The sequence below is a fragment of the Urocitellus parryii genome, chromosome 11 (genome assembly GCF_045843805.1).
Source record: "Urocitellus parryii isolate mUroPar1 chromosome 11, mUroPar1.hap1, whole genome shotgun sequence".
NCBI classification, from domain to species: Eukaryota; Metazoa; Chordata; class Mammalia; order Rodentia; family Sciuridae; genus Urocitellus; species Urocitellus parryii.
In genome coordinates this window covers 105,059,824-105,086,136 of record NC_135541.1, presented here as the reverse complement: position 1 = coordinate 105,086,136, position 26,313 = coordinate 105,059,824, and the positions used below count along the sequence as shown (strand labels likewise).

Here is a 26,313-nt window from a genome sequence, read left to right as displayed (position 1 = left end):
CCTATAATCCTAGCAACTTGGAAGGCTGAGGCAGAAGGATGGCAAGTTCTGGGTCAGCCTCAGCACATTATTGAGACCCGATCTCAAAATAAACAAAAAGGGCTGGGGATGTGGCTCAGTGGTTCAATCCCCAGTACCAAAAACAACAGCAATAACAACCACAAAAATAAATGATTCCCAAGCCAGCCATTTTATTATTAATTTATATCACAGTAAAAGTAAAACTTAACACAAGTTATATTTTTAAAAGCAATGATATCCAATAACAACACGGGACTCATGACTGTTTTTCTTTTACCAAGAATATGTTTCTTTAAATTCAGGTATAAAAACATGAGACTAATATCCTAGGATTCAATGAAGATATCTATTTGTACTTATTAAAGGCAAATCCATATTTAGCAAAATGCTTTGACAAAGGAAACAGGAGAAAAAGTCACTCTAAGCAGTGAAATACCTCTTTTCTTACTCATGACAACCATTTCTATAGAGTATTAATAAAAGGAGAATTCTTGATAGTGAAATTGGTTTAGTAGGGTAAAAAAGGAAACAGAAAAGAAATGGGATGGGAGAGGCAGGAGCTGGGACTGCAACTCATGACCTTGACACTGGATCTGCTGAGAAGCCGTCTCTCAGGTTTGAGTATATGGTTAACTAATCCTAAAAATATGACTTTTAAAAACCTACACTGTGATTATCCTGTATAATTAATAAGCATCAAAGTCACAAGTAATACACAAGAAGCTCCTTTAGTGAGGGCTCAGCCTGAGAACAGTTGTTAGGCTGTCTGTTTTCTCTTGAAGTACTTCATAGTAATTCCATAGTCACTAGTACAGTAATTACAAGTTATACAAAATAAATGGCTTCACTATAAATGAAAAGGATCTGTGGAATAATTTTGAAAAGGCTCCTCGTCAAGCAGTTCATTTAAGTACATTCTAATATGGGGCCAAATAAAGGAATGATGAATTCGGTCTGTACTTATTATGTCAAATACCTACAAAATGGGAGATGGAATATGGTATTTTTAACTAATTCAATGATTTGATCAGGTGACTTACAGGATTACAGGCTTAACATTACAAATAACAACAAAAAACAGATGTTAAAATTTGAAGAATAAAAAGAGCCTTAATGGTGGTCTATAGTGGTTATCTATTACTGCATAAATAATTACCCTAAAATTCAGCAGCTTAAAAAACATTTTAATCTCATCTGGTTTCTGAGGGTAAGGAATATGGAAGGGCTTAGGCTAAGTGGTTTAGGCTCAGGGTCTCATGAGGCTGCAGTCATCTGAAGCCATGATTGGGGCTGGTAGATCCATTTCTAAGCTTACTCACTTGGCATAGGACTTTGTTCCTTGCAAATGTGAGCTTCCTACAGAGCAAGTAACCCAAGAGACAGAGGGAGAGAGCACAAGCATACAAGCAACCAAGATGACTATCTCAGTGACTTTATAACCCAATCTTAGAAGTAATATACTATCACTTCGGATGTATTCTGTTGGTATGTATGGGAGGGGACTATGCCAGGGTATGATTTCAGGAGTATCCTTGGGGGTTATCTTAGAAGCTGGCCATCACAAGGCAAATGACTAGATATGCCACCACTATTATTTATTTATCAGATTAAAATTTAAAGACCTATACTTTAAAAACCGTCAAAGCTGAGTTTTAATAATTTAATGATATTTCAGCTACTTTATGAGAAATTTTACATGATTTTGGGCTTGAGTTTTTGGAAGGAGTTAGTAATAAAGTTAAAATAAATAAATTTCTTGCAATTTCATTATTTTTACTTCAATGACAGTGTACACTTTGCGAAACAGAAATTCCTAAATTGTCAGAAAATATGATCAAAACATGATCGTCTTTAATTTCAGAGTTTAGGAAAATAACTGGCAGGCTAGACAGATGTGATAATAGAGGGTATTATCACAACAGACAAAACACACTAGTCATCTATTACTCATTTATTTTTACTGTCACAGCCTAAATGAAACACAGCACTACTGAAAGCTTAAAATAAAATCACATACTATCCTTGGAATTTTCCATACTTGGTCTTAAAAAGTTTCAGCTGTTTTATTACTATCTTCAAAAATAAATAAAAGTAGACCTCTTCCCCTCTTCCTAATATAATTTGTACATAGTGCATCATGTGCATATTGCAGTTTTAATCTAGGAAATCAATCTCTTTATTCTTCAGATGATCATTTCCTATATGAAAAGTTGATCCAAATCTAAAGGTGAAGATTTAAGAATCACTTTATTGGGGGCTTATATTACAGAGCAAAGCTTTATTTTAAAAACTGAGGCTAGTACCAGAAATGGATTAAGAGGCACCTTTGCCATTTATAAGATAATTATGAAGTGATAATTTAGAAATAATAAATAAGAAATAATAACTAACAAAAATATTAATAGCGTGGGCCTTTAAAAAATGTGAATGCTAGCCGGGTGTGGTGGGACATGCCTGTAATCCCAGCAGCTCTGGAGGCTAAGGCAGGAGGATCACAAGTTCAAAGCCAGCCTCAGTAAAAGTGAGGCACTAACATTCATGTTTATAGCAGTTCAACTCACAGTAGCTAAACTGTGGAACCAACGTAGATGCCCTTCAATAGATGAATGGATAAAGAAACTGTGGTATCTATACACAATGGAATATTACTCAGCATTAAAAGAGAATAAAATTATGCTTTTGGCAGGTAAATGGACGGAGTTGGAGAATATCATGCTAAGCGAAGTAAGCCAATCCTCCAAAACCAAAGGCCAAATGTTCTCTCTGATAAGCAGATGCTGATCCCTAATGGGAGGGGGCATGGGAAAAATGAAGAAATTTGATTGGGCAAAGTAGTGGTGGGGGGGGAGGGAGCATGGGGGCAGGAAAGATGGTGGAATGAGATGGACATCATTACCCTAGGTACATGTATGACTGCACATATGGCAGTCTGGCAGTCTACATTGTGTACAACCAGAGAAATGAAAAGTTGTGCTACAATTGTGTACAATGAATCAAAATGCTTTCTGCTGTCATATATACCTAATTAGAATAAATAAGTAAATAAATAAATAATGTTTTAAAAAAATTTAGGTGCAACTCAGTGAGGCCCTGTCTCTAAATAAAAAAAAATAGGGCTGGGGATGTGGCTCAGTGGTTGAGTGCCCCTAAGTTCAATCCCCAGTAACCCCTACTCCCCCCAAAAATGAATGCTTCTATGCTAAGGAACAAAATAACACAATTCCAAGATATCTTAAAAAAATTTTTTTTGTAGTGTATGGACAGTGTACCTTTATTTTTATGCAGTGCTAAGTATCAAACCTAGTGCCTCACATGCTAGTCAAGTGATGTGTCACTAAGCAATAGCCCAAGCCCCCAAGATGTCTTTTTTATTGATGCTACTAAAGGAATGTTAAAAGGGATCATTTTCACATATAAGTTGAAGCTGTTAATTGTTGGATTCTCTGGAGTTCCTAATAAACTATAAAAAGCTGTCTGAGCAACTGGAAATAAAGCAACGGTACTGGATAAAGATGCTAACTATATTATATGAATATCCTTGTGGAGTTTCTTTTTACTTTTTGAAAGACAACTAGCTTTAATGTTTGATTATATTGATTAGAGAGGACTTAGCCTCATTTGAATTAACTTTAAATTTGGGAAACTGGGCAATTCTTTTTTTCCATTCTCCCTCTTTCCCTCCTTTCCTTCATTTTGTGTTGGATACTGAACCCAGGGTCTCATACAGGCCAGGTAAGCACTCTACCACATAACTACATCCTCAGTCCTAGAAAATGGGACAAAAATTTAACATGAGAATAAAGAGGAAAAATTTTCATGATATTAAAAAAAAATTCAACTGACTTTGAAGTAGAAAGAGAAAAAAAACCTGAAATAATCTTTTTCAGAAACTGATAAATAAAAGAAATTCTTAAAAACTTCCTTCAAGTCAACCTGCAAACATAGCTATTTATAAAAGCTATTATGTAAGGACAGATGATCATTTATTATTATTTTACTAAAGTGCTCTAAATTCTATATGAGATTAAACTTGGTTTAGTATAAATAGTTCTAAGTGTGGCACTATTAGCAAGTGGACTTGCTCATTAGAATATACGAGTACAGATAAACAGCAGAGTGTAATTGCTTCAACATTATAGTTGCTTCAACATTCGAATTCCAAAAGAGTTCCTTGAAAAGTTCTAATAAAATTGAAATAAAATGTTGAGTTTGTCTTTTTGTTGTTTTATTTTTACATCCTAGGAATGTGGGTTGAAATAAATTACTTATGTATTCTGGACTGGATGATCCACATGAATACCTTTTTGAGGTGGAGAAGAAAATATGTATACAGAATTCAACAGTACAGAACAAATAAATTAATGGAAAAGGAGAATGCTCTGAATGTAAAGGATTTTAAAGTATAATTTTTAAAATATTTCATTCCTTAGAGTAGTTTTTAAGTGGACATCAACCTGAGTAAATAGGCAGGGATAACCACAAACCCGCTCCCTCCCCGCAAGCATAGCCTGCCCTATTATCAACATTTCTCACTAGAGTGGTACATTTGTTTCTATTGAAAAAAGTATGATTTCTAGTGATCTTAATCTCTCTTTTTTAGGAGACCATCCATCTCTTAAAATGTAAAGAAAGTAAGCTTGTGTGGTAGCCCACACCTGGAATCCCAGCTACTTGGGAGGCTGAGGTAGGAAGATGCAAATTCAAGGCAGCTTGGGCAACCTGAGGAGACCCTGTATCAAAAATTAAGAAAAAAGGAAAAAAAAAAAGGCTAGGGATTAGAACAGTGGTAGTGTGCTACCAGGTTCAATCCTTAGTACTGCCAAGAAAACAAAAACAAAAAAATGTACACCTCATATTACACACAAAAAATACAGATGGACCACAGATCTAAAGAAAACTCAAAAAGCACATGAAAAAGTGCCCATTTGTAATTAAGAAGGTATAAATCAAAACAAGATACCAATATAGTCATGAGAATTGCTGAAATTGTAAACTGATAATTACAGACTGTTGGAAGGATAAAGAACAACTAAACACTGGTGAGAGTATAAAATAGTACAACTACTTTGGAAATTGATCTGGGAATTTCTCATCAATTAGACAAAGAACCAGCTGCAATTCCACTTCTAAGTACAATCCGAAAGAACTGAAAACATTATCTATTAGACTTTTATACAATGTCCACAGTAGCTTTATTCATAGTGGTGCCAAACTGGAAATATTCACATATCAATCAATAGGAGAAAAATAGGATGTGGTGCATTCACACAGTGAAATATTACACAGCAATAAAAAGGAATAAATGGTATACAAAAAGGCATCATTGAACGTGAACAACATTATTCTAATAAAAACAACAACAAAAAAGCTAGATATAAAAGAATACATTCTGTGTGACTGTTCAGATAATGCTGTGGAACAGATAGAACTAAACTATGGTGAAAAAAAAATCAGGAGAGTGTTGTCTCTGGGAATAGGAAGACAACTGACTGGGAAGAGGCACAAGACAACTTTCTGTTGTGATGAGAATGCTTTGTGTCTTGACTAGGTGTGGGCTACATGGCTGTGTGGATTTGTCAAAACTCATCAAAATGAACACTTGAAATCTATGCGCTTCACTATATCTCAACTGTACCTCCAGCTAAAAAAGGTTAAAATGTAAGTAAATGTAATAAAAATTGAAGAGAGAATTAAGTTGTGTGTAATATATGCTTTATGTACAATGTTTCTGAAAGAGAGGGGATAATAAGTATAATAATAATGATAACAGAAACAACAGGGTGCTAACACTTAGGGTTTGTTATCTGCCAACCACCATGCCAAGTTTTTACATGTCCAATCTAAATCTAACAACATTCCTTTTGAAGTAGACAGCTTCAAACATTGAAGTAGATATTACTTGTTTGAAGGGAGAAACTGAACAGTAGCATGTGACTTTCCTAAGATCACAAGTAATTAAGTAGGGGAGAAGAAAAGTAAGTGGTATAAAGCACTGGATATACTTGCTGAATGAATAATACATAAATAAATATTCCCCAGAACTTTGTAAAAATGAATTTTAATTCACTGGGTCTTGCTCATTATCTTAAAAATGAAAGGCAGCTGCTGGGGGATATAGCTCAGTGATAAGAGTACTTGCCTAGCATGTGTGAGTTCAATCAAAAGAACAGCCAAGAAAATCACCCCTCCCCATCAAGAAACAGATTAGAATAGAAAACACTGCAGAGCACTGAACATTAGAAGGCCAAGTACTGTTACTAGGAAATTTTCTTCCAGCATCAAAACTATAGGTGTGTGCACATGTGTGTGTAGGTGTGTTCCCTGGGTCATAATACAAAGTCTACTTTTTACTATGTGTATGGTAAAAGTTTGAAAAACACTAGAATATAATGAAGAACCCAAGAAGTCTGACTCTTGAATCTATAATTTTAAACATTTTCAACCATAACAAATATGCAAATTCTAACAGAAATGAAAAGAAATAAAAATTATTGTTTTAAACTAACAAATGCTCTAAGTCTATAACCAGGAGAGGTTTGGTCTAACATCAAATACACAAAATGTGGAAAAAAAAATCTTGATATTATCAAAAGTTAGACAACCAAAATGTCACCTGGAATTCTGGAAAATTTTTCTGAACATGTGGATGGTTCATGGGTGGGCATGCTTGGCATGCTTTTATTGAATACTTAATGTTTTCTAAGTATGTTAAGAGATATGGAAATACAGTTCCATATCATCAAGCCCCCTATACGGATAAGTATAAGCTTAACAGCAAGGAACAAGTAGCCTCTATTTGTTCAAATATTTTCTAAACAATATCTTTAATGTTTGAGGAACAACAAGTACAATTTATTTAATCAGAACTTTCTAAGATTGAGACTTTGCATTCAAAGCAACAGGAAGGAAAAGGCCAACCCTGGAAGTGGGTGGGTTCTGGCAGATAAATGGGACTATCAGCAATTTAATGAATGACAGGAAACACCATGAGTTTGGGGGGAGGCACATAACCCAAAACTCTCTCTCAAGTATTACACAGTGAGCCCCAGCTCACAGATTACAGCCTGTGTTAGCCCTATGAACTTGAAAAACTACTTTCTTGGAGATGTGCTTAGGCTCTTTCACTCACTATGTATTAACATATAGTATATAGAAACTAACACTAAGGTTAAAGTATTTAAATAGGGTTCACTGGCTGAGAATGTAGCTCAGTGGCATGTGAAGCCCTGGGTTCAATCACCAGTACCAAACAATGAACTTACTAAAATAAGATGTGAAGGGATATTTTCTTCTTCCTCTTAGGGGGTTCTGTAGAGGGAGATTGAATCTATGTAACTGGAAAATGGCTCTTAACTCTTAATTTGTTTGAAGAAAGGTTCTTAAATTATAGACTTTAAGGAATCATGGCAAGAAATAAGCTGCTCAAAAATGTACGGGGCGGGGGGGGGGGGAGCTGAGATTGTGACTCAGTGGTAGAGCGCTTGCTTAGCACGCGCAGGACCCGGGTTCGATTCTCAGCACTACATAAAAATAAAGGCATTGTGTTGTGTCTATCTTCAAAAAAAAAAAAAAAAAAGTATGGTCATACAAAGAGGTCTTCAGCTTGACCAAGAGGTACAAAAGTTTACATTTAGAAGTTTATCAAGTAATAATAAGAAGTTTGGGGGCTGGGTGCTGTGGCTCACACCTGTAATCCCAATATTTTGGGAGGCTGAGCGGGAGGCTGGCAGGGGGATCTCAAGTTCAAAGCCAGCCTCAGCAACAGCTAAGCGCTACGCAACTCAGTGAGACCCTGTCTCTAAATAAAATACAAAACAGAGCTGGGGATGTGGCTCAGTGGTTGAGTGCCCCTGAGTTCAATCCCCAGTACCAAAAAAAAAAAGTTTGGGGAGGGTGCAGGGTTGGGGAGTAGAGAGGGTAGAATGAAAAAAAGCCCTAATAATAGTTTCCAGAGCCACACCATGAGGACAGCAGGATATCAGAGCAGGTGAAGAGAAGTGAGATGGTGTCATCATACAGAAGAAGGAATAGAATTTCTATGACAGAAAGAGAAGGAACAGGCCCATATCACAAGTCAGAGAATGGCAGGGTGGAAATTTCTATTATCACTGCAGCTTTATGTACAGGGAGGTTTAGTAGCTATTTAGTTTCAACTAGCAGTCACTCAGGTAGATTAGGACTCAAAATTAGGAAAGGATCATTCTTTGCTAAAAGAAAAAAAATGGGAAGAGAGTAAAGATGTCAAGATTGAAAATGAAAAGGGGGGCTATAAGTGCATTGCAAAATATTTAGTAATAATTTAAAATGTGAACTGACACAGTCATTACTTACAGAGACACTAAATATATGGTGAAATCAAGCAAACTAAAGTTGACCACTGCTACTATTTTTCTTTTTAAAATTATCTTAAATTTACTTTATTTTTTATTCCAGATTTGGTTAACATTGCATTTTTTTAAAGTGCTCTCAACTACTGCTATTATTAATCCTAAATAATCCCCAGTTTCTCTTCATAAAAGAAACTTACTAAAGGGGATTGGAATATGCACAGATCCGAAGAACAAGAGTTTTCTTTGGAGACATTAGCTCTTCCTTTTTTATTCTGACTGGTGGCAATAGCATGAGAAATTTTAAATGTCACGTGATAAGAATGCGATTACCAAGATCCCTTTCCCATTTTAATCTTATAAGGAACAGAAAAACTGGCTCTATTTTGTGTCTTTAAGACTTTGTTTCAGCACTCTCTGTAGTGATTTCTAGGCCTGGTGTAGAAGAGGTAGTCATGTGTCCTATGAATGGAAGATACTACCAGTTGAAAACTAAATAATAATAGGAATGCATTTACTTTTTTCTTTTTATATGACTATAACACAGTGAACAAAGTTATGTTTCCCAGTTATTTGGTACCCTTTACTACAAATATAGAACAAACAGAACAATAATTTCCTGTCTGAAAAGCAAACTGTTCTTAGTACAGGGTGAGATGCAAATAATGTAACTGAATGAGAATTGTTAACAATGGTAAAAGTTAGGAAACTTTATTACTACTAGTTAAGCCTCTCTTCTAAAAATATACAAATTAAAAAATGTCAATCTATTTTGAGCCTTGAATAAATTCAAGTTAGATTTAAAAGGCTTGAATTCAGTCTCTCATATGGCAAATGCTTTTAAAGTACTTAGTAGGTTCTAGATACTTGGGGTGAAGTGCTGGGCAAGATTAAATAATAGCCCTACATTCAGTGTGTGTGTGTGTGTATGTGTGTGTGTATGTGTGCGTGTGCACGCGCAAGTAGACATAAAATAGGAAAGTCCCTATAATCTATGATGTTTATCACATAAATATAAATTATATTATCTAGTTCAGAAAACCAAAAAAAAACCACAAAGTATGATTCAGTTTTATAAAAATGTATTGGATAACACTTATGTGAGAGGTTCTATGAAAAAGAAGGAAAGGAAAATGGTATTCCAGAGTTGGACATGATGGTGCACGCCTGTGATCCCAGTGACACCAGAGACTGAGGTAGGAGGATTGCAAGTTTGAGACCAGTCTTGGCAACTTAGTGATACCCTTTCTCATGATAAAATAAAAAGTCTGGTAATGTAGTTCAGTGGCAAATCTCCTCTGGGTTTAATTCCCAGTACTATTAAAAATTAAAAGAAAAAAAGTATTCCAAACAAAGGGAGCAGTTGAAGCAAGACAATAGAAAAATGAAAGTGAATAATTTGGTCTAGAGGTTAGTCTACAGCAGGTAGACCGCAGGACATGAGAGAGGATCAGGCCAGTCTGTAAATACCTGAATACAATACCTTTAAATTTAAATTCTGTAGGCAGCAAGGATCCACAAGAAGTTTTAAAAGAGGAAAAAAAAATGACAAAATTGAATTGATACTAATGATAGCTAGGATACAAAAATCAAGTCTCCAAAGCTAGAAAGTATCAGTTAGGAAGTTATATCTACTGACCAGTAAAAGGGCAATTTGGATCTAAACTCAAATATAGGAGAGGGAAAGTATATTTAAGGAGTATTTTTAAGGTAGAACTGATAGGTTGTGGCACCTGATTAGATATAGGGAGTAAAAAGAGACGAGACATTTTTAAGTACTTATGTTGGATAGTTGAGAACACAGGCAAAACAAACGGTCTTTCAGGGAAATATGTTGTGATTGCAATATAGGGCATTTAGGTATGTATGTCAAAAAGACACCTGCATATATTATTCTAGGGATAGGAGGGGGAAAAAAATCAAATATGGGTGTTAACCACATGTTGAAACCAATGGAATGGAATAGATTACTTAAACAGGATGAGCGAATAGGTTAAGATAAGACTGGGCTAAGAACGAAGTCCTAGGGGATATCTGTTTATGTTATTATTCATTCAGCTAACACACTCAGTACATACTAAGTAACAGTGAAATATGCTAGGTATAAACACAGAGGTACCTAAGAGGGTCAGTTAAAATAAATGTCTACTCAGACAGCAACAGATTATGTGCACATGAAGGCAACATGATGGACCTCAAAGACACAGAAAGTCCAAAAAGAAACAATGGGCTATATAACATTTACAAGAACACATACAAACAAACAAACAAAAATGTATAAGCACAGCTGCTTATGAAAGAGGTGAATGGGAATAGAGATGGAGGATAGAAAATTTTAAAACACACACACACACACACACACACAGGAAAATGAGCATTATTTTGGCTTCTATCCTTTAAGGTTTTGAAAGTCTAAAGGGTATGAGACAACATTATTACAATATAGTTATGAAAACCGCTGTGATAGATTTTGAACAGTAAACGAGGGGAATCATAGGAAAGGACATTTTATATGGTCACAGAAGATGCCAAATTTAAGAGGCATGTGGAAGAAAAAAAGTGGTCTGAGAAGGAACAAGACTAGAATATCACTGAAACCAAGGAAACAGAAGTTTAAAAAGTTAAGATGGACAGCCAGGCATGGTGGCACAGGCCTGTAATTCTAGCGACTCAGGAGGATGAGGGAGGAGGGTCATAAGTTCAAGGCTAGCCTGGGCAACCTAGTGAAAGCTTACATCAAAATTAAAAAATGAAAACAAAAGCAATCAAACAGTAAAATGTTCAACAGTGTCAAATGCTTGAACACAGGTTATGTAATCTAATGAAAAAGAGTCCTTAGAGGCTCAGGGTATAGATCAGTGGTAGAACCCTTGCCTAGCATTCACCAGATGCCAGGTTCAATCCCTAGCATTGTATTTAACAAAAAAAAAAAAAAAAAAAGAAAAGAAAAGAAAAAAAGCCACTAGAGGTTACTTGTAACTTCAAAAGGTGAATTTTCAGTAGAATAGTAAAAGACAAACAAGTGATGAGGGACAAGAAAATGGAGGCAGAGTACAAATGACATTTAAATATTTGAGTGTGAAGAGAAGAGATAATTTGGTAGCTCAGAATGAAGGCAGGCTTGAAAGAAATCTTAAAAAAAAAAAAAAAAAAAAAAAAAAAAAAAAGCCAGAATGGAGAGAGTGGTCCAAATAGGCTTTGAGCTGAGTACAAAGAGGTAGCATATAGTAAGAAACTGAAACCCTAAGAGAAGGCAGGCAGTAAGTGATGGAGTAAGGCATGAAGAAATAGGGAAAAGATAGGATATCGAGTACAAGTCTTAGCATTAATTAACCTTGGAATAGGATGATACAGGAAAAGAGGAATGTAAAATCTCTAAGAGTTTCCAATCATTAAGAATAGACTTCTGGGCTGGGGATATATAGCTCAGTGGTAGAACACTTGCCTAGCATGTGTGAGGTCCTGAGTTCAATATTCAGTACTGAGGGGGAAAAAAAATCAAAACAGAGACTTCCAAATTTAATAATAACATAACTGAATATTCATATCTACTAATTAATTTAGCATTTATGAACAAATGGCATGCTAGGTATTGGGTTAGATATAGAAACTTTTTGATGTAATGCATCTTAGAACTCAATGGCTGATGTTTGATTTCTGAGGAAGAAAATATGTTTTTTGTTGTTAAGTGATGGAATATTATGAGACACACAGAAGAAATTGTAGGTGGGAAAAAACGCGTTAAAGGGTCATAGAGGTCCTCCTCCTATAGTAACTAAATCTCATGAAAATCTAAACATGTAATTACTTGTGCACATATTGTCAGTTTTATTTAGTTTTGAGTCCATGACCCATGAAAGAATCTGCTTTGGAAGAATCACTTTAGTTATTAAGCTATACAAAAGCAGAATTTGGAAATCAATGTGCAAATCTTTGGGGGAAAAACTGGGATATAGAGGTAAAAAGCTCTTGCTTCCCTTGGCATGATATACTGTCTCACTCCCTTAATTATATTGTAAAATTAATACAGATTTACTTGAGAAGTTACTTTAAATTACTTAGTTAAAAGTTAAATATTTTCCCAACTCCTTGCCATTCCACTGCTTATCCTATATAAGACTTTTAACTATTGTAGATAAAGCTGAAGTCCTTTCTGACCACAACCCAATCTATCATTTCTCCCTCAGTTTTAGTATGATGGGTGTTTCCTTCCAGAGCATTTAAACAACAGGCATACATTTAGATGTGTTTGTATAAAAGCTCATTACATAGACAATGATATTCTGCAAAAAGTTTTCTGCAGCTGGGTTTACTTATTGTCTTGGAAATATAAATCAGTTACACAGCATTTTTTTCCTCTTTAAAATTACATATTACATAGTAAGCATGTACCAGTTTATGTAGTCGTACTTTAGGTTGTTTACAGTTTTCCAATAATGTATTAAACAATGATGCAATGAACATCTTTCAGTGTTAATGAGAGAATATTTTGTGGAAGGGACATATTTCTAAGTCTTTCTAAGGAAGTGATTTTCCATATAATAAAACTGCCAATTTATTCTGTAAATGCCTTATTTCTCTAAACATTTTAGCAAGCATACAAGATGGTTTCTTCCTATCTTCCAAATTATTCCTATTGAACTGACACACTAAATGACAGATCATGGGTTTTGGTTTAGAAGCAACCTCTTTATCTTCCTTTGCTTGTTGTCTCTTTTAGGCACAACTAGAAATAACCTCTGATTAATCCCAAATCACAAGGCAAACACATGTAAGGAAGACACAATAAGAGGAAGTCAAAATAACAGGAATAAGCTGTTTCCCTTTTTTATTTGTTTTACTTTCAGGCTGAATAAATGCAATGAAATTTCTCACTGCTGTAATCTTTTCTGAAGCTCTTCCCTAACTGCTGGAGAACTGTGTGTTCTCTAAATAAGTACCACTTTACAAGCTGAATTCCCCTTATCTTTCCTCCAAGGCATAAAAACAATGAAAACAAAAAGCCACATATACAAAAACAGACCCCACAGGAAGATGTCAGCTAAATGAGAAATTTGCTTATTCTTCTGGCACCTTCACTCTTGAGCCCCCCTAAATGCTACAACTTATAATATTAATGAAGACACATGAGAAAAAGTTGTATAGTAAGTAGCTGATACCAGACAATTATTTTTAAGAGCTAGCTGATACAGATGAGTTTCAATGTTTTTATGAATGGAGCAAAGATGCTTAATCACTCAAGAATGCAGTGTGCTAGTTAGGCGTGGTGGCACATGCTTGTAATCCCAGCAATTTGGGAGGCTGAGGAAGAAGGACTGATTGCAAGTTCCAGGCCAGCATGGGCAACTTAGTAGTGAGACTCAAAAATAAAAAGGGCTGGCGATGTAGCTAAGTGATAGCATGCCCCTGGTCTCAATCCCCAGTACTGTATTAAAAACAGACACAAAACAACAACAACAACAAAAAACAAACGAACAAAAAAACCAGGCTTCTTTTCATGATACGCAATTTATAAATGACCTGCATATATGAACAGTTTTTCCTGCTTATTTTGGCTCTTTTCTGCTAGAGTACCTACCACTGACCTGGTACTTCTCTCTCACCAACTTCATGCCCTTTCCAGGGAAGATCATTTGGGGAGCTCCTTCTATTCTCAGGGAACCAAGCCAAGGGAAAGGAAGGAGAGGCTTTATGACACATATTCACATATTTCTGTCTTTACCAGCTGCAATTCAATACTTTTTTTGTTTTCTATGCACAGTATTAAAACTTACTTTTTTTTTCACCTTGAAGAGTGTTCCATATTACACATAAAGATCTTATTTTCATTTACTTATTTCTTTTTTCTTTCTTTTTTTTTTGCAGTGTGGAAGCTTGGAGTGCTCTATCACCTAACAACATCCCCAGTCCTTTTTTTTTATTTTGAGACAGGGTCTTACTACATTACTGAGGCTGGCCTCAAACTTAAGATCTTCCTGCCTCATTCTTACAGTTGCTGAGATTACAGGGGTGAGCTACTGTGCCTGGCTAACTCTAGATAGAAATCTCTCTTGGGCTGGGGATGTGGCTCAAGCGGTAGCGCGCTCGCCTGGCATGCGTGCGGCCCGGGTTCGATCCTCAGCACCACATACCAACAAAGATGTTGTGTCTGCCGAGAACTAAAAAATAAATATTAAAAATTCTCCCTCTCTCTCCTCTCTCTCACTCTCTCTTTAAAAAAAAAAAAAAAAAAGAAATCTCTATCAAAAGAGTTTTCTATTGTACAATCATACCATAATTTCACTGACCAGAACTCTACCAAGAGATACTGATGTTGTTTCTAGCACTTTGTTTCTATGAATAATGCTGCAATTAATAGTGCCTTATTCACATACTTTATTGTACAGGCCTAAGAACATATGTGGCATAAATTTCTAGAAGTGAAATTACTTCTAGATAGATGCCTGTTTAATCTGATAAATATTGCCAAATTTTCCTTATTGAATTTATGTACTAGTGCCAATTTCTCTTCCCCTTTAAGGTTTGTAAAGGAACATACATTTTATCTTTTATAGTCAGATCCTATGGTTAATGTAGCTGAATACAATTAATCTTAAAAAAATTATTCGGAATTGAAATATATAAGCTCTAGTACTTTCATGTAAAATGGCTATTAAGACATCTACTTCTCAAGAGAATTCAACAAGAAGATATCACACAGGGAATCAAAGTGTACACTGTAGAGAGCTATACAAAATTCTAGCTCCTCTTAAGGAATAAACTTTTATTTTTTAAAAAATATTTATTTATTTATTTATTTATTTTGAGAAAGAGAGAGAGAGAATTTTAATATTTATTTTTTAGTTTTCGGCGGACACAACATCTTTGTTTGTATGTGGTGCTGAGGATCGAACCCAGGCTGCACGCATGCCAGGCGAGCACGCTACCGCTTGAGCCACACCCCCAGCCCAAGGAATAAACTTTTAGAAGAGCTTCTGACTTCATTGCTAAGGAAAATTCTTTTGGAATTTTATAAGGAACACATTTAAATAAATCTTGTTTCTAATTTCAGGATTTGGCAAAATGAAACAAAGTGAAATCTAGATACTACACACAGCAATTCAGAAAATTAAAGTTTGCATTTTAGACCAGTGTTTTTCAAACTGTGGGTCATAACCCATTAGTGAATCATGATACCATAGTTAGTGGCGTCACAATAGCATTTAAAGAAAAATAAAGTACAATAAAAAGGAAAATATTATTCCATAATGTAGTACCATATAAGTATTACAGTATAGTAAAATATAAAGTTTATAAATTTTAGTTTTATCTGGATTGTGACAAAAAATAAAATGTATTTCTTTTTTTTTTTTTTTTTTGAAACTGGGGAATCAAACCGAGGGCTTTGCAAATAAATGCAAGGCAAACACTTTGCCATTGAGCTACATCCCAGCCCAGTAAAAAGTATTTCTGTCCGAAAGACACTCTTTTGATTCTGGGATAAAATGGTATATTTATTAAAACATTTTTCTTCCTCTGAGCTCTGTGGTCTTTTTATTGTATAGTTTTGGAATTTAGGTTGGTTTTTCTGAAAAAGATAATTGAGCTATTTCAGGAAGGTTGGAAAGGAATATTAACAGTGTTAGAAACAATAAAAAAAGGAAAAATTAAACTATAATTTGATTAACTCTAATATTTTTTCCCTACAAAGTAAATAATACATAGCTAAAATATATTTTTAGGAAGATATATATGTATGTACACATATAATTCTTATAATTGAGATTCAACAATATTTATTTTGTGACTAGAGACATTATGTCATTAAAAGTTCTTCATATACATCATATTTTAAAGTAGTTACATAATATTCCACCATGTAAATTTATCACCTAATTCATGTAGCCATTAACTAAGAGTTTACTTTTTATATAAAACAACATAACTGTTATTGTGGCTGTTTGGGGATACTGGAAATATTGCAATTAGGAAAATAATTTAGCTACTGAACTCTACTCAGCAAAATTTTAAAAACTGCAGAATTCTAGTTTCTAAAAATCAGAAAAAAAGCTAGAAAAGCTCTACTTGATCTCAGAGAAGGTCAATAAGAAAAGATGATAAGGCTGTCTTTTAGATAATATTTCAGACACAAAGGAATGACATAAAAATCATTACTGCTCAATAGATACAGAAAAAGCATAACAAAAATCCAATATCCATTCCTGATTTAAAAATCTAAGCATACTAGAAATAGAAGGGAATTTCCTCAACCTGTTAAAGAGTATTTGTAGAAAACCTGTAGTTAATATTTTACTTCATGAAAAAAGACTGAACATTTCCCCTCTGATACCATTAACAAGACAAAGATACCTCCCATTACTTCTATTTTACAATGTACTGTAGGTTCTAGCCAATATAATAAGACCATAAAAATAAACAAAAGGCATCTGGATTAGAAAGAAATAAATAAAACTGCCCTTGTTTGCAGATATGTTTGTAGAAAATCCAATGGAATTATTTAGAAACTATTAGAACTAAAAGGTGAATTTTAAAAGGTTTTAGGATACAAGACCAATACACAAAAAAATCAATTCTACTTGCATAACAGCAATATTTAATCAGAAATTTAAAAATTTAAACCATTCATAATATCATAAAAATAAGAAATACTTATGGATTCATCTAAGAAAAGATAAAGATATGAGACACCTATTAGTTGAAAACTACCAAATACTTCTGAGAAAATAAAGGAAAACTTAAATAAATGGTGATATATACCAAATTTACGGAATGGGGAACACAGTATGGATAGGATACTATTTCTCCCCAAATAAGATCTATAGAATCAGTGCAATCCCAATCAAAATGCCAACAGCATTTTGGAGAAATCGACAAGCTGATTCTAAAATTCATAGAGAAATGCAAAGGATCATAAATAAGTAAAACAACTTTCAAAAAAACCCCACAAATTGGAGGACTAATACTACCTAATTTTAAGCTTTACTAAAAGGCCACAGTAATCAACACAGTACGGTAATGGCATCAAGGTAGACAGATAAATAAAACAGAGTTCAGAGAGAAACCCACAGATATACAAATAACTGTAACAAAACTGCAAAGGCCATTCTACAGTGTGAGGATAGTCTTTTCAACTAATGGTGCGAGAACAACTGGATACCCATACCCAAAAATGTAAAAAAATTTCTGTTTCATATTTTTTAATCATATAAAGAAATTAACAGAAGTTACATCACAGACCTCCATGTAAAACTGTAAGGGATAAAAAAATAGGAAACTTTTCTGATCCTGGTTTAGGCATATTTCTTGGTTATAACCCTAAAAACAAAAGTCCACAAATAAAAAATGAATAACTTTTAGCTGGGAGTGGTGGCATATACCTGGAGTCCTACACTACTGGAGAAGCTGAGGTGGGAGAATCACTGACTGATGTGCACAAGTTTGAGACCAATCTGAGCAATACAGTGAGACCCACCTCACCCCACCATGTCAAAAAATTTAAAAAAGAAAAACTGCTCTTCAAAAGATAGTTATAGCTGGGCATGGTGGCACATACCTATAATCCCTCTATCTGTCTATATAGTTGTTTTAAGTGAAAAAAAATATTTTTTCAACATGTTTGTGAAATGGCTAAATCAAGCTAACATATATGTGTAACATCATATACTTATTTTTTGTGGAGAGAATCTTTAAAATCTATTCTCTTTAGTAATTTTCAACTTTAAATATAGTGAGGTGGTACATGCCTGTAATCCCAGCTACTCAGAAGGCTGAGGCAGGAAGATCATCACAAGTTTGAGGCCAGCTTTGGCAACTTAATGAGACCCAGTTTCAAAATAAAAAATAACAAGGGTAGGGGGCATAGCTCAGTGCTGAAGTGCCCTATGTTCAATACCCAGTACCCCCACAAAGTATACATTATTAATTATTGTTTAATCCCTGCTACTATCCTCCCAACAAAAAATTCTAGAAAATGTAAACCATTATCTAGTGGCAGTGAGCAGTGATTTGGGAGCAGGGGTGGGATGGAATGAGGAAGGTTAGGCAAGAGGGATTACAAAGGAGCACAAGGAACAATTGTGGGGTGATGGATATGTGTTACCTTGATTGTGGCGATGTTTTCAGGGAATACATACATCAAAACACTGATTTATATATATCAAACATATGCAGTTTACTGTATATCAATTATACCTCAATAAAGTTTAAAAAACAAATATAATAAGGTGCTAAATCAAACAATAGAAAAATAAACCCAAAAATCATTTGGAAAAAAATCAGTTCTGCTAAAAAGGCTTCTAAATTACCCCTGTATTTCCTGTTTTCATTATAAAAAATAAAGGGGACTATAATATAACATTTGTTCCATGCCCCATAGTACACCCTTAATGGTTGCTGCCTGTCTCAAAACATATGCTTTTGGTTGCTGGGATGGGGATAGAACAATTTGAAATCATTAATTCCACAAAGAAAAACAAGCTTAAGTACAAACACTACCAGTAACAACAAACATTTAATTGAAAAGTAAAAACTCTTTCTTATAAAGCATGATATTTTATTAGTATTGCTTACTTTACCAAATATACCTTTGTTTCTAAAGGGATGGATTTTGAAAACTTATGTTCCAATAATAATTAAGAGTAAACAAGTAGTGAGCACCTATTTAGTATTTGCTCTCATTTAATCATCAGAATAACCATACCATTTTACATAAAAAGCTCAGGGGATAAAATAACTTGTCTACAATCACACAATAATTAAGTGGCAGAACACAATCTTAGGTCTGTCTGACTTGAAAGTGTATGCTTTAACAGCTACATTTCATTAAATATTCTGGTTGATAGTTTTGTAGAGTAGGTTTCATATGGGGACTCAGAGTAGTAATAAAAAATTATCAACCAATCTAACAATAAAAACACATTAAAATATGACGACAAATATTTGGCCACTGATTAGTTAATTGTTTCATAATAAAGATTATGACTGGGAATCTAAAGACTTCATCATTCTATATTTACTTATTAAAGTTCTGTTTGTTTCCTAATCTCAGTTTTAAACTAGGTAGAAACTGGGACTTCTTAGTTAAAGCTTATGTTTATATGATCTTTATAAAAGATTTATACTACCCATCCTAATCCTAAAAGCACTTCCTAAAAGCCATCTATTAAAATGGAATCATTTTCAATCAAATAATTGTTAGATGGAGGCTTATGGGTGCAAAAGAATGCTACAGGCTTGAGTATATGTAAGACAATCATTCAGATTTCTCATTAAGCAAGCTAATATGTGATTTTTTAAAAAAAGGCTTTTATGCTTTGGATGTGAGGTGTCCCCCAAAAGCTTATGTGTGAGAAGAAGGTGTGAAGGAGAAATGACTGGGTTATATTATAATCAGTAAATTAATCCCCCGTGAGATTAACTGAGTCATGACTCAGGAGGCAGGGGGTGTGTGGCTGGAGGCAGTGGTTCATTGGGGGCATTGCTTTGGGGTATATATTTTTTGTATTTGGAGAGTGGATTCTCTCTCTGCTTTCTGATCACCATGTGAGCTGCTTCCTTCTGCCATACTCTTCGACCACGATGTTCAGCCTCACCTTGAGCCCCAAGAAATAAATGGAGCTGGCCTTCTATGGACTTAGATCTCTGAAACTGTAAGCCCTCAAACACTCTTTTCCTCCTTTAAAATTGTTCTGGTTGGGCCTTTTAGTCCCAGCATCGAAAAAGCTAACTAAAACAAATGCAAATACTCTTTGATAGGCTTATTAGTATATGCAATATATGATGACTGTTAAATTCTATTTTATCTTCTTCATTTCAGACCAGCCTTTATAATAACCTACTTACATAATAGGTCCAAGGCTATGTATTTTTCTCCTTCTTCTTTTTTTTTTTTTTTTCTATTTCAAGGTACTGGAGATTGAACCTACTGGTAATCCGTCACTGAGCAGCCCATTTTACTTTTTATTTTGAGACTCTTCTCGTTAAGTTGTCCGGGTTGGCTTAGAACTTGAGATCACTGGGATTACAGACATGCCCAGTTTGTATCTGCAATATTTTTGAGCCACATCACCTTCCATGATAACTTTTACTTTGTTCTATATATTCTATATGTAGTGTCATAATGTCCTTATTATTATTTCAAGAATATTTTCAGCAAAAGTCAATTACATATTGTCTCAACATAGATGTATATGTACATTTAGACTTTTAATTTTTAATCCTTGTTTTCTTAAAAAACAAAACAAAACAAGAAAATTCCTAACAGGTAAACTTATAGTGACGTATTACATAGTCCCATACTCCAGACATATTCTAACTTTGTCATGTCTACATTTTGCCTGTAAATCTTCTTGCTTGGGGAATTTTATAATGGCCTTTGGCCAAAACCCACAGAGTTTTGTTGTAAGCTTTAAAAGAGTTATACTTGTTTTATGATAGAGGCATCACTAGAAAGGAATTCAAGACTCCTTAAGTTAATTCTACATGAAAGTTGTAATACCTTACCATTTATCATATGTATAAGAAGTTTAAAGAATGCTTTAAAATAAAATAGTATCTATAAACACAGGGTATATTTTATTTGGTCACAACTTGATATAGCTTTGTATCAGATCTAAGACGTGCAGATGTAACATATAATATACCCAATGTGGATGATTTAAAAAATAAAAGTATTTGATCTAACTTTTAATAGCAGTCAAATCTATTTTCCAGGTTTTTTTTTTTTTTTTTTTTTTTTTTTTGTACCAGAGATTGAACCCAGGGGACCTGAACCACTAAGCCACATCCTCAGCCCTTTTTATTTTTTTATTTTGAGACAGGGTCTCACTAAATTGCTTAGGGCCTCGTTAAATTGCTGAGACTCATTTTGAACTTACAATCTTCCTGCCTCAGCGTCCTGCGTCACTGGGATTACAGATGTACACCGCCATGCCCAGCTTATTTTCCAGATTTTAAAAGTGGCTTTTAAGGTTCCCTGGTCATCCTCTGTAGCAGTTGAACCACTCTAGGAATCTGTTTTCTGGATTTGCTTGGAATTAATGAACTGAGGCTTTCTCTGAGACAGTTCATGAGCAATGTAATTTACTTTCATTGTACAGGGGATTCCTCTAGTGTTCTCACTTATGAAAATAAAGTGGCTAATGGAAGACTTCTGTATTTTTCTCTGATATGATTGATGCCTTCTAAAACAGAAAGTCACTTTCATACAAAGTTCAATTGGTACTGAATACAGTATAAATGGTCTCTGTAATAACTGAACTTCAAATATAGGAGAGGCTGAATGTTACATTATTTTCTATTAGCTGCCTTGGTTCTAAGCCAAATATGCCCTGGCTGTAACCGAAAAGTAAGAAGGCTTTTGGGGAGAAAAAAGAACATAACTTGGGGACTCTAGAAGGGCGTAGCTGCAATCTGGTTCTTTGCAGAAATATTGGAAATAAGAATAATGCTCTTTTACAATCCTAACTTTATAGGTAGGATCCACTTAAAAATTATGAAAACTTTATAATGTATCCCTAAAGAAACCTTACTATTTATTGAGAAGCAATGGTTAGCTTATATGATTTTGTTCAGAGATACAAGGCAGAATAAATTTTATGTCCAGAAAGATAAAGAAACAAAAATAAACAGGACTGCCCCCCGCCCCCCATCCCACCTTACTGAAAGCAAAACAGAAAGGAAAAACCTCTCTTAACTATTTGGGATAAAGACCAAAGCCTTTTCAATATACTAAACATAAATTAAGAACTAATATTAAAAAGAAGAAATTTAGTAAGATGACATATTAGTACAAAAAAGTCCAGTAGGCATTTACTGATAAGCAAAAGCTGTAAGGCAGTTAAAATCTTAAAAACATTATAGCACCAAATCAAGCAAATTAAAACAAAACAAAACAAAACTACTCCACAAATAAAGTTAGATTTCATTCTAACTTTAAAAATCTGGTATGCCAGTTATTTTCTAAAGGATGAAGGCAGCTTTAACACCAGCTGCTGACAATTTTATCTAACAATAGATTGTTTAAAGATGTGTCACTTCTGGTGCTGCTATTCATTTCACCTAAACTGCATAGAGGTTAAGCTTCAGTATAACTTTATCACCTATAGACCATACGCAGACTAAAGACAACATTTGTGAATGATTCTAAATGGTATCTTATATCAAAATGTTCCCTTAATTATAGTTCTTGCTTCTGTAGCTGCCTCTCCAACTTGTCAGAAGCTGCCTATAGTAACTAAAATTGGATTCATGAAGAAAAAATGTATTTTTAGGAAAACATGTACAACAAGCACCTAAGCATCTGTTAACATTAAAACCGGAAGGCAGTATTTTGCAGAGCACATTAGAACAGTTTAAAATTTAGGAATTCACAACATTCACTTTGAATTATCATGGAAGTCTTTAAAAGCAACAGATCATGATGGCACAATAATTTTATTTGTTTAACAAATATTTGAGGCTGGGGATGTAACTTAGTGGCAGACATGTGCTTATTACCATATGCAAAGTCCTAGGTTAAATACCCAGCACCTATACAACAACAACAAGATATTTACTGAGCACCTATATGCCAGGTACCGTGCTCAGTGCGAGGGATAAACGTTAGTAAAATGGACATATAAAGCACTATAGGTTTGTACAGTTTCTAAAGCTGAGAGAGTAATTATATTGGTCAAACTATAAAAGTGAAAATAAGGTCATCCTCTAATTTTCCCATTATGGGTCCCTCTCTCAACCCTCTCCCCTGCCCATTATAAGGGGATTAAGGCAGGAAAGATCATGAGAAAGAAGTGAGAATAACAATAATAGAGGCAAGGATTAGGAAAGAACTCAAACTTTCCTTAATCCTTTTTTCTTTTCTCTTCCTTGATCAGATAAACATGGGACAAGAGATGGGAAGGTGTCTGGTTTAAGCAGGTTAGGACTACTGGTAATACTAAGATTGGGTTTTGAGACATGACATATAGTTTTCAGGAAAGAAAGAAATCACCAAAAATGAAAAAAAAAAGGGAAGGATGTGAATATGGCAGAAATGAGTCACCAACTGGAGTGAATGTTTATATATTTACACATGTTGGCAGGGAAGTCATTAAGAAAGTAGGAACTGTTCAGGACACACTAGAGACATAGATGTCTGGCAGTCACTGACTGCTCCAATGACATGGGGTACATGACATACACTGAGAGGATATAAATAAATGGATAAGAAAGAATAAATAGTACACTGTTGAGTATTTGTAATATCATGCAAACTGTAAAGTGTTATATACCAATACTAATTATTAATCATTTATGCTACTTATTTATTTGTTTGCTTTGGTGGTCCCTGAGACTGATCCCAGAGTCTCACATATGTTAGGCATGTTCTACCACTGAACTCCAACCCTAGCCCTAGCCATTTATTCTTATTACAGACAAGGAAATTTTGCTCCAGACATACTGAATAACTTGATCAGTCACAAAGCTATGCTTAATGGCATGACAGACAAAAACTCAGGCACTGAACTTTAATATATGTGACTAGGCATGTATTAAAGCCATAAACATGAGATCCCCAGGGAAACCATGAGACATACTCTACTCCTTCTCCCCTACAATATCAGAAGGACATGCCTTACGTACTCTGGAGAAATGAAACAACTTAAGATCACTTATCACATATTACAAATCTACAAGGGAAAGCAAAAATTAATAGTTTTAGTGACTTGAGGTATACCTAATTAGAAATATCAGTCCTTTTCAGTCAGCCTTAAAAGATATAAATTAGGGGTTGGGGTTGTAGCTCAGTGGCAGAGTGCTCACCTAGCATGTGTGAGGCACTGGGTTTGATTCTCAGTACTGCATACAAATAAATAAAGATACACTGACAACTTAAAAAAATTAAAAAAATATAAACTAGGGCTGGGGTTGTGGCTCAGAGGTATAGTGCTCACTTAGCATGCGTAAGGCACTGGGTTTGATCCTCAGCACCACATAAAAATTAAAAAATATTTATATAAACTAATGTCACTCCAGTTTACAGAAATAACAGGTTTAGATTTTATTATTTATCACAATTACAACCTCAGCGTGATCCAAGAAAAGACTACCCAATTATGACCAAAGGAACACACCTAAATCAGTGTGGAAAGGGGAAAAAAGAGAAAAAAAACCTGAAGAGAACGCAATTGAACTGTGACTGTTAGCTACTTAGAAAATCACTGACTCTCTTATCCTTCAACCATGGCAATGGAAGAATGATCTTTGTTGCTAAAAAAAACAATAAAAAACTTATGAACACTCATGAAATATTGATATGTTCCTTCTATTCAATAAAGAGCTAGGAAAATTTTGAGAAGTACAGTAGAGCACTTCATAAACATTAAATCAATTTTAAGATGTATATCAATATAACCTTTTAAATAAAAATTCCCTTGATTAATAAGTTGCATTTTGCAGGGACTAATGTTTCTTTAGCATGCTCAAGTCTCACCTTTGGCTAGTTCTCCTAGCCTTTTGAGGGAACATCTTCTGTCTACTACTCATACAGATATACCCTGAAGGTCGTCTTCTGCTGTCCAAATATGCTTGCAAGACTCAACGGGAAATATACTTTCAAAAGTGTAAAGAACTCATGACATTTGAAAGGGATTATCCCCTCGATTTTTTTTTTAATATTTTCAATTGTAGATGGACACAATACCTTTATTTTGTTTATTTATTTTTTTACTCGGTGCTGAGGATCAAACCCAGAGCCCCATATGTGCTAGGCAAACGCTCCACTACAGAGCCACAACCCCAGCATGCCCTTGTATTTTTTAAACAGACTTTACATAGAGTTTCCACATACCTCTTATCCTCACTAACGTATGACTTCCCCAGTTCCTTGCATTTTAACAGATACCAAATACTTCAAAATAAGAATTCTTGGGCGAGGGGAATGGCTCAGTGAAACAGTGCTAGCTAGCCTAGCATGTGCAAGGTTCAGGGTTCAATCCTCAATATCACAAGGAAAAAGAAAAAAATTAGAAGTCTTAATCTGGGGCCCAGGGAAGCCATACATGTCTGCATGGGGTCTTTGATATCCCAAATATTATATCCTGAAATTTGGAATATGGATATATATACTTTTCAGGAAGCAGATTTCATCAAATTCTCAAAGAGTTCAAAAACAGCTAAGGTTCACTAAACTAAAAGAATGAAGTTCAAGGTCTAGAAACCAGGTAGACAAAAAAAGGAATTATTTTGAGGGTGTGAAGACTTCTGCAGATGTGCAGCCTATAGAAAGTGTCAATATGTCCCCCATTCAACTTTACTGAAGACGATAGCAATACCCTAGTTATATAAATTCCAATCAATGAAATGACTTTCAAAACATGATGACCTCTCTTTTTCCTTTTAACATACCTTTAATGCTTCTATAACAAGGTCCCTTGCTTCAAGCTCTCCTTCAAGAATACTGAAGAGTGTCAAGAGTTCAGGCTTGCTGAGTTTTTCCAGATTCATCCTGAAAGCCTAAAACAATGACAACAATCAGCCAATCTCCACAAGACAGTTAATCCGATACAATTAAAGAGGGAAAAAAAGGAGATAGAGAAAAGAGCAACAATTACAGTACAAAATGTTTTGAGAAAAGAAATGGTCACAATTAAATAGAAACATAAGAGCTTTCTGATTTTAATCACATATTGAGAAAAGAAAATTAAACTCACTTCAAATCACTGATTTCATTGTAAAGATACATTTTTTATCTTTTTTTCTCCAGGCATATTTATAACCTAAGTCTCAAAAAGAATTAGTAACCAATTTTTGCTCATGCTTGTAATCCCAGCTACTAGGGAAGCTGAGGCAGGAGGATCTCAAGTTTGAGGCCAGCCTGAGCAGCTTGGTGAGACTCTGTCTCAAAATAAAAAGGGATGGGGATGTAGCTCAGTTGAGAGGTCACTGGGTACAATACCCAGTATCCTCCCTCCCTCTCCCTCTCTTA

General features: G+C 34.7%; 2 protein-coding genes across 6 annotated transcripts in view; one reads left to right on the top strand and one right to left on the bottom strand.

Moving 5' to 3' along the window:
- Positions 1-26,313, top strand: part of St7l (suppression of tumorigenicity 7 like) — a 224,905-nt gene that overhangs the window by 165,454 nt on the left and 33,138 nt on the right. For 4 of the 5 annotated variants that reach the window (XM_077791008.1, XM_077791006.1, XM_077791005.1 and 1 more), the window contains one exon: positions 5,570-5,679. In XM_077791008.1, the coding sequence (XP_077647134.1) occupies positions 5,570-5,679 (110 nt within the window). Of the gene's footprint in view, positions 1-5,569; positions 5,680-14,213; positions 14,403-26,313 lie in introns of those variants that run through there. The other variant, XM_026394113.2, reaches the window with a different exon arrangement.
- The window catches only part of Cttnbp2nl (CTTNBP2 N-terminal like), a 40,973-nt gene that overhangs the window by 11,052 nt on the left and 3,608 nt on the right, over positions 1-26,313 (bottom strand). Inside the window, exon 3 of the mRNA XM_026394111.2 lies at positions 25,734-25,841. Coding sequence (XP_026249896.1) covers positions 25,734-25,832 — 99 coding nt within the window. The 5' untranslated portion in view covers positions 25,833-25,841. The remainder of the gene's footprint in view (positions 1-25,733; positions 25,842-26,313) is intronic.